We start from the raw sequence: 9,891 nt of genomic DNA, 5'->3' as shown, positions 1-9,891 counted from the left end.
GAGTTCCTAACTGACTAGCAGCTCTTTCTGCTCTTTCTGGCTTCAAATATGCAGCAAAACTACATGAAATGAATCTTTGAATAGGCCAAATTAAGGTCGGTGTTTCTTCTACTGTTAAGGAGTTTTATACATCAAAACAGTCTTCTTTTCCATCTTTTTTTGCCAAATCTTGTGGTGTTTCATGAAAAACCAAATTATATTTAAGAAGTAGGTTAGTGTTCCTTTTTTAATACAGATTAAAAAAATAAATCACAAAGCAATTTTTTAAATTATTGTTGTAGTGTCTGGATTGCTGAACGTGAAAGTTGCCAACGGACAATTTGTTCCACTGCTCCAAATACCTTCTGGGTATTGTAATATTATAACAGATTTCCCAAGAAGCAGGAGCCATGGAGATTGTGTAGTGTATAACCTCAAAAGTCTTTTTTTGTTGGTTTTTAAAATTATTTTTAAAATGTGATGTGTTATTAGAAGGTTAAAGATGAGCGACATGAACAATAACTAAATGTCTTGTTATTTCAATTTAATAATTTAAATTATTTACAGTTTAGTGAAGTTAAGGAAACTGAAGAGATGCAATCCTCAGCTCCAGGTTTCATCTCATAAAGAAACACTACTGGATGGAGTAACATTCCTGCAAAAGTTTGAATGCATAAGAAGCTCTGTGGGACTACACTGGAAAATCTCATATGGATTATATAGACCTAAGTCTTTGGTCATTTGGTTCTTTCCCCTGCCATAGAAAAGACTTCTTAAAGACATCAGTGTAAAGTTGGTGTGTAAATAAATGTTTGATAACTGTAAAGCACATACGTACACAGAGACACAGACACACATGCACACTGGAAAATCACCTTCTACTTTTGTTCCCCTTATGTACTATGAATTAGTGCAAGAAATCTCAGCCAAGGGCTCTAAGAAAATTAAAACAAAATGGTGAAGAACATCAACATTTAAATTGTCCACTTCAAAAATAAATAATTCAAATGATACTGAATGTGTCTATAGTGTGTTCATTAAATAGTGTTACAAGAGTCACTTGACTGGTTAACACTTTTTCCTAATTTTGAACAAGATATTTTATCCCTGTATTGAAGACATGGGGTCCCTTTAAGCATTCCCTGCCACCTGTTACACCTGAAGAGGAGAGGCAAAGGAGCAAATGAGGCTGTGCCTTCAAGATATAAAGGCACACAGAGAGTGTTTAGGTCTCACCTGCAGTAAGGAGCTGCTGCCTGCTTGGGATATTTGCACTCAGGCTGCTTGGCTTGGCAAATTCACTAAAATCTTTATACAGTAATTGCTAGTACAAGTTCCTCTAAGCTTTGTTTGCTATTAAATTGCTATCATTTACCTGGGAAATTGTGCAGTATTTCTAGTCTAATTTGCTTTTTTTACATATAATATCCAATTATTAGGCAGCTGAATTGTGGAAAAGGTGGGAAGGGAGTCAGGGCTCCCTCTCCAATGAATGGCCTATTAGATGTTGTGTCTCCTTCACCTCTTTCTTTCATTGGACTGTGGCCTATTCAGATTAGTGAAAGAAGAGACAAGAAAATGCCAGCATTCATTACAGTACAGCTTCGAGGTAAGAAAGCTGGATAAAGCCAAAAGTGGAATCAATTATCAGGAGGGTAACACATAATTTGCATATTAAAATATTAATATGCAAATTTATATTAAAACCCAAATTTTTATTCAGCTAAGAAGGTATTTCTACCATAAGTATTAGAGATGATGAGGTGGAGAACCTAGGACATTTTAACAAAGCCCAAGGGGATTTCTAAAGGAAAGCAGCCAGTTCCAGTCCTCATTGGAAATGTGAAAGTTATCTTGGAAAGGAGAAATGAAAGTGAAGCACCACCTGTGCTCCTACTTGACTTAAAATCAGAGGCATGGGGAGGAACAAATAAGTAAATAATTATGTTTAAATAATCAGGTCACATAATCATGTTTTCTGAATAGCAATTTCTTGCTATTAACTCTCTAATCATTTAATTCCTATGATGTTTTTGATTTTTAGTATTCTGAGTAATTATTGGTTACTCTGTTTTCCCTCTGAAGAATTCAAGATGTTAAAATAAATTATGTTTTATACAGAGTTTTCTTTACAAAAAATTCTGATTGTATAAGAAAACTGAGGCATAGCAAAGTTAGAAATAAAAAATCTGTTGGCTGAAGACAGGTGCTGAAATTAAATCCCTTGACTCTTAGTCATCCACGTGGATAAATCATGCAATAAATTTGCATCTATTTTCTCAGTTCTCAGGTTTATCAGTGATGCAGTGCCCTGCCACCTGAAAGAGCTGCATTAATACAGCTGGGATTTCACTTCACCTGGGCAACAATGACATTCACAGAAGAGATGTCCCATCTGCTGCAGTAAGAATGCCATCTGTCCTTTCAGCATTTGCACTCCATACAGCAAAACAAGTTTTGAAGGGAAAAAGGTATCCTTAAAGAGTCCTTATCCACACATTCAATTAGTTATGATTTTTTAAGGGTGAAAGAGTGGAGACACTACGAGTCAGCAGTGTAGGAGAAATGTTATCTCTTGGGCTCTTCCCAAACAGAGGTTCTGACAAGCTTAAAAATCCATCACCCCATCCATTCCACCTCAATTTTTGCCTAAAAGGATGAAGTACCCATAAATGACAGGATAGGTAATGGGTAAGAATTATTAAACCTTTCCAGTGTTAGCCACACCGTAATGAAAGATACTTTTTCCTAGGACTATTTTTGCAGTTGCTATTTCCGAGGTCATTTATCATTGCATAACACCCTTTCACTAACATTATCAAGTATTATATATGTCAACGAATTGTTTTTATAGAGAGGAAGTTTTGTTATTAATTTCTTTAATGTTCCTCATTTTCTCCTCCTGATGGCCCTTCTCCCTCTTCTATCCTCTACTGAACATATATATCTATCTATTTTTGTCTTTCTTCTGCCCATTATTTTTTTTTTCACTAAGTTGTTGCTTATTCTGGAAATGTTACTCCTTTGTTCATTCTCCTACCTTTTTGTTTTTAACTATCCCACAGTTCCTGGAAGATACTGGTACACATCCTTAAAATTTAGGAATCAAAAACACTCTGTAAGTGGATTTGCTCAAAATAACCACATTTTCCTAAATTACTCCTTTTTGGAGAAAGACCAGGTGGCTTGGCACAGAGCTAGCTGGAGTCACTGACCACTTCCCAGTTAAAACAGCTACTCTTCATGCCAAGGGCATGTCCAGCTTCTGTTCCTTTTTGTCTAGCACAGAGCACGTTGCTTTATTGGCCCTGCAAATTACCTCAGCTCTAGAGAACAGCACAAACGGAGCTGTGGAGTGCTGCAGTAGTTACTGACCTCCTCCAGCTGATCCAAGGTACACCTGTTACCCTAGGACAACTTCCTACCTCATTTTCTGGATGTGAGGTGTAGAAGTGAATGCAAAGAGAAAGACAGTTTCTTGGCTAGCTGAAAAGGGCTGAATTAGCAAGCAAAGACTATTTCTGTATCTGTAATATGTCAAATGAATTACATCAGGCCTTGTGACTCTTCCTACTTATTGGGAAATATTTGTGGTTATTCTTGATACTTCCCCAAATTGTCTCATAGCAGAAAGTTTTGCACCTTTTCGTTTTACTTTTAAATTGGCCTCTGTATGTGAGTCCATTTTACACTGACACAATTCTGCTCCAGGATTTATCTCCCAGTCCTTAAATACAGGCATGTATATCTTTATAGATACATTATATTTTTAATATAAATAAACAGAATACATGACTTGAAAAAACCCACCTTTTCCAAGAATAATTCTCAGAGCTGCTTTTACAGACTTTTCCATACTGATGTTCACAAAGTTTTTTAGCCCAACATATTAATATCCTTCATGTGATTGGAATTATTGAAGACTTAAAAAAGGACTGCTCTCATGTAAAAATACATCTTTAGATTTTTTTAGAATTCTTGTACAGTTAGCAAGGCTCTAAGCATTCATTTAATTCTTTTCAAGCATCAGTAGTGAAACTGAATTTCTCAGACAATATACTTTGCTATGAATTTAAACAGCATGGTTTTTTAACGGATCGTTTCTACTGAAATTTTATTTTAAAAATTGTGATTTTTATCAACTGGAAGAGAAGTTTAAGACTAATGTTCAGATTAAAACACTTATGAAACTAATGCACTGTGATAAACAGCTGATCCACACCTTGAACAGAAGGGAAAAAGTGAAATTTTGATGCAGGATTCTGAAATACCAATTTAAGCATGCAGTGCACTGTATCTTGAGCAGGTAGCCTTAACTTGCAGAAAACCTAAGTTAACTAAGGAAAATGAAGATGAGCAAAAATAGACAAGATACTGTTTTTAAATATGAGTTTCAAGAGAAAAGGAATAAATTAAATCTGGAGCATAGGTGAATTTACCTGATTTCCTCTCTGTGTTGTCTACTTGAATACTTAACTGCTTAAAGCCTCCTACCTTCAGGTAATCTTGCCAGCCTGTCAAAAATCTGATGGGTGTTCTTCCGACAGATATCTACTGGATCATCCAGGAGCCCAGTGAGGGCAGAAATGACTCCTCTTCGTATTAGCCCCTCCCTAAAAACAACAACGGAGAACGGATTTAACACAATGTAATAAAACTTGTATATGTTTGAGATATTTAATCCTCACTGCTCTTCTTTATGCTGCATCTGTCTGACAAAACTGTTCTTATTTCTCACTGAAACATCACTTCCCACAGGGTTCAGGAAACTTGGGAATTGCACCCACCTGCCAATACTGTGCAAAGCCATTACAGAGAGAACTTCTGTGGTTTTCTGCCGGACAGTTTGGTCTTGATGCACCAGCAAAGCCTTCAGGCTGTCCAAGAATCCTATGAGACATCAGAATTTATTTTAACATTTTCTACTTCCAGCATTAATTTGAAAATAGCAATATTCATTGTTTATCTCACAATTTGAAGTGCCTCAGAATTTTCAGCTTGTCCTGACAGTGAAATTCTCATTGTCATATCTCAAGTAAGGAAGAAACTTTCAAATTTCAAGGCCTACTGCCAAAAATGTCACGCTACAAACAAGCTCCTGACTCCTTATCAAGTTAAATCCTAATCCTGCAAATATAAAGTGACATAACTAAAAATAAGACAGTAGAGCTATTGATGTCTTTAGAAAAGCATGTTTTTGCAGGATTGACACTCCCTTGTCTTTTTTGAACAGAAATAAATGTGGTGAACCATTAATGATTGCATATGCACATATGGCACTCAGCAGAGCCAAAAAACCTAACAACCCCAAACTAACAACAATCTCACGTTGCTTTGGCAATCAACTGTTCATCAAACACTAACTTAATAAATTTTGAACATGACTAGTCTCTTTTATGAGAGGAAAAAAATGTAAAGGAAGTAAATGGAGAAAAAAGCAGTAGCAAACAGGGATTTTTTTGTTATTACATAAAGAGCTATGTAGATATACCACAGACTGCTAAAATTTGCAATAATAAACTTGTGGTTAGGGTTTTTTCCCCCTCAAAAATGAAAACTCAGGATTCTTCCAGGCTTTCAAAATAAGTGGTGGCCACACGTAGTCCTGATGAGTAAGATAAATTTGGTCATGTTCCTTTCTTTTCTGATTTCTCATTAAATTCCAGGCAAGTGGGCGATGATGGTGAAGGGGTTCTAACTTTGAACTAATTAGGCGGGGTTTTTTAATTAGCCTATGTTAGGAATTAGCTAAAATTGGAATAAAGTCTGGGGACATGGTTTAGTGGTGACCATGGCAGGGCAGAGTTAACAGTTGAACTGGATTATCTCAGAAGTCTTTCCCAACCTTAACAATTCTGTGATTCTATAGAAAGAAAGATTCTGCCCTACTTTTGTATTTAGGGGTTGATAAAACTTACAGTGAGCCTGTGATGAATCCTAAAGTGATGATAATAACTGTCATGTATATGGTCTTATAATATTCTTTACCTTTCTAAGGTAAAACAAACAGGAATTTTTTCTTGGGCATCTTGCATCATCAAAGATATTGTAAGGAAAAGGTAATGGAAGAAAGTGAAGTGGGATTGCCCCCTCAGCCTGCCCCCACTGTGTCAGAGCTACTGAGAACACACCACTTACCTAATGCTATTGCCTGGTAGACTTTTTCTGGATCGTGGACCAGATCGCAGAGAGCCACCAGCGCCCGCTGCTGCGTCAGCAGCTCGGGAGACTGCAACTCCTCATTCAGCTTGGGAAGGGCTCGCCTCCCAAAGGCCAGAGCAGCTTTGGTGGGGTCGATATCAGGGGGAAGGTAGGCTGAGATACGAGGTTGTGCCATCCCAAATCTTCCTGAGAAAGATTCTCCCTATCCCTAAAAATAGTTCCAAATGGCTGTACTCGGTGACTGGGCAGATAATGTACCATAAAGACACCTACTGACTTTAGACAGTGCTCTGTGTCCCCAAGGAGCCCTTCTAGCAAGCATACACCATCAGGAAGCTGTGAAAGAGGCTGGAATCGTGCATCATCAGCACTAATGTGTGTTCATCTGCTGAATTGTCTTAATCTGGTTTAATTCTCACTGAACACTGTAAAGAAAAAAAGAGAGAAAGCTCAAAATTTCAAAGAAAGATGTTAAAATTGATAAAGGGAATGCTTTTTAAAGGGTTCGAGCGAACCCTTCAAAGTGAACCCAGGTAGCTCTATGCCAGCCCAATGCCCAAAATCGGAGAGGACTCAAAATAATAAAATTAAAAATAGCTCTTTTTTTCCCAAAGGGGGAAAAAAAAAGAAAGAAAAAAAGAAAAGAAGCATTTTAAAGGAATCTGGTTAAAACCTGCCCTCAGAAATAGGTAACGTTTGATAGAATACGTGAGGGCTGCTCCCCGCCCCCCCCCCCCCCCCCCGGCTCTTCCCTCAGTACGGAAAGGGCCGCAGCTGATTGAATACTACGACCTCCAATATTGAAAACTGCTAACAGCAAACACAAACCCAAAAGTTAAAACAGCCTCTAAACAACTCCACTTCTCCCTTCAAGGCAAACGAAATAACTAAATAAATAATCGAAGGCGCCGTGTGCCATTACCGAGCCCCCGCTCCCGCCCCTCAGCGCCGGCCGCCCCTCAGCGCGCGCGTGCCCCGGTTGCCACAGCGCCCGCTCTTTGCGTACGCGCCTCTTCGCGAATAGCGACTAACGCCGCCGAGCCCCGGGTCCGGCTGCGTCACCAGCGTGAGCACCGCGTTTGACAGCGCCCGCGCTGAGGGAGTTACGTCAATGGCGTAGTTGGCGGCGTGGCGCGTGGCGGGGGCGCGGCCGCCGAGGGGACCCGTGAGGGGACGGGGGTGCCGCCGTGAGGGCCCCGAGTGGCGGCCGTTCTGCCTCGGTTCTCTGCTGAAGGGTGGAGTGTCTCTCATCGCCCCCTGTTTTCAAAGTAGTTTTACTTGAACAAAATCGAGGAAAATTCCGAGCGAACAAAATGGTGGTCGAGTAAAGGGCAGAAATACAGCAGGCGGGTGCCTTGGGGTGCAAGGGACCCCAGTAGTTTTGGACTAGATTTTCTTCCCTAATCTTCTCCAGAATGTCACTATGAACAGTTAGAATGTGTAGTGAGGGTTTCCATTACTACTTAGTTCCATATAACTGTTCAGACGAAGGTGCACGGGAAGAACGATCATTGCAATGTTGTGGCACAATTTAAGGGTGTTCTGGATTGTCAGATGTTATCTGGCATCAGGAAAAAAACTCTGAACAGCTTGTGCTATAAAAGGATAGTGCAGATAGTGAAGTCATTGAGATGTTTTTCATTATGTCTGAGTAACAATTGTAATAATCAAAGTTCTTAAAAAGGATTTTACAAATCCAAAGTAATTCTGATGAGCCGGATTAAAATGCATCACAGGAATAGGTTCTGGTTTGTTGATCTTCAAAATCCATAAAAGAAAAATTGCTACTTTAAAAAGGGAAGGATTCATTTTTCTGCAACCTTTTAGAGCTGATTATTTACTTTACAGGTGATTTACCTGAATTAGATTAGACTTCCACTATGTACTTCTAAAAGTTCACCTGATTTCCATGGGAAGAACAGGAACTTTTCCCAGCATAGAAAGAGCAGGACCAAATCAGAGACTTGTCCCTCATTGTTACCTCTGCTTTTGGTGCGAGTTTTTCTGTCTTGTCCTTCACTGCAGCTTGGAATACTGATTTTGTTAGTGGTCATAACGTTAACATTTTATGTATGCCTTCCTCATATCCTTTGTCTGTCCACAGAAGCTGCTGGCACTACTGTTCTTGCAATGTTGAGATAAGGAGGGTTGTGATGCCATGGAGACACTGTGTTCCCTGCTGCTGAATCCCCTTTCAGCTCTTTAAGAAGAGAAAATATGCATCATTCTCAGTATGTTTAGCAGCTTTTTATTTCTTAAATTCTTTTCCTGTAATGGTGTGTCTTATTTGTTGATGTGGTAAGTTGGGATATGCTTATGTGTGTGTGAGATTTAGATTAAATACATCAAGTGTAAGTGAAGATGGCCTCTCAGTTTCGAAATATATCTATGTGGTTGCCTTGGTCCCTCCTGTACTTTGCATTCACAGAGATGGTTGAACTGTGGTTTTTGTAGCTTAGTTTGTGAAAGAGCTCTAGGAGAGGAGCACTGAGTCAATCTGTGTACACATGACAAGTGTTTACCATGCTTGGGAGGTGTTGAACTACAACTAGAACAAGCAGGAAGCAAGTTAGTGTTTGAAACTCTTACCAACTTGTGGAGTTCTTGTTTTCAGAACTATACTAATAGTTCTGACATTAATTAAGATATTAATATTGCTATAAAATCATTCAAGCTGGCCAGAAGGGCAGGAGCACACCAGAACAAGGGTCTAGGCCTCTCGAGGTTTATATGGTCACAAGTAGCATAAGTAGAACTCTCCAAAGGGTAACAGATAAATGCTGTCACCTTCTTTGGTGAATGAGTAATGTCCCCTTCTTTGGTGAATAACCCATCAGCTACAAATCTGGGTTCTTTGTGGGGAAGTGGCTGTCTTGGTACAGTTGAGGTCATATTCGTGCCTGAAGTGATTTGAAAGCAATTTCCTGTGGAGGAGAATAAAACATTAATTCTGGGTAGTGTACTAGGTGTTTTTCTTAAGCATTATTCTTTATGTGTGCTTGTAAGATACAACTCTGGGGTTTTTTCTTCTGTATTTGTATTTGTTCACTGTTTAAAATTACTGGTCTGCTTTGATATGCCCTTTAACATTTTTAGTCTGCTGCAGAAGTGGGAGAGGTTTGTCTCCTGGTTCAAAACCTCTTCCTTTATCAAAATATGACTGTTAGAATGGGAGAGCTTTGTTTTCTCCTGAAAGTTGAAAATTTAAATCCTAATAAAATACTTAGCAAGATTTTTTAGCATCCTAAGTTGTATACTGTCTAAATTAATGAGTTAATTGACAAAACTTAGGTAATGCAAAATGGCTGTGTAATTTCTTATTCCTTGTCTTTGGTGTTTTGTGCATTAGAAAGCAAGATTATTAATGAGTAGAAAGACATTTATATAATTCAGAATGTCTCATTAGTGGCATGCGCATTCTGACTTTAAACTGAGATGAAATCAAGTTGAAATGCTGAAGAAATCCCTTGGGAGTTTCTTTATAATTGCTGCCATGCTTAATATTAGCACTGTAACAGTTCCCCACTCCATTGGTTTTTTGTCTAATAGGTTAATCCTGCTCTTTGTATCCATGTATACAACAATCTTTGAACAAAATGGAACTGGTGCCTTATTCAGGATTAGGGACTGTTGAGTTTATTGAGGAGCAGTTTCTGACCAAAGGAATCTGTATGACCACTAAAACGAGTTTGTTGTTTTAAAACTACTGCTCTGTGTATAGTTCAATTACTGCATCGCCGCCTTCCCGGG

General features: G+C 38.8%; 1 protein-coding gene across 1 annotated transcript in view; it reads right to left on the bottom strand.

Moving 5' to 3' along the window:
- Positions 1–6,316, bottom strand: part of RSPH14 (radial spoke head 14 homolog) — a gene marked incomplete at both ends in the record, with an annotated part of 70,986 nt that extends 64,670 nt beyond the window's left edge. The window contains 3 exons of the mRNA XM_084216986.1: positions 4,474–4,592; positions 4,767–4,869; positions 6,118–6,316. Coding sequence (XP_084073112.1) covers positions 4,474–4,592; positions 4,767–4,869; positions 6,118–6,316 — 421 coding nt within the window. The remainder of the gene's footprint in view (positions 1–4,473; positions 4,593–4,766; positions 4,870–6,117) is intronic.
- Positions 6,317–9,891: the final 3,575 nt, after the last annotated feature.

The sequence above is a fragment of the Fringilla coelebs genome, assembly GCF_963513975.1.
Source record: "Fringilla coelebs genome assembly, chromosome: 17".
NCBI lineage: Eukaryota > Metazoa > Chordata > Aves > Passeriformes > Fringillidae > Fringilla > Fringilla coelebs.
Note: the sequence above shows the minus strand (reverse complement) of the source record. Positions and strands in the feature narration are given on the sequence as shown.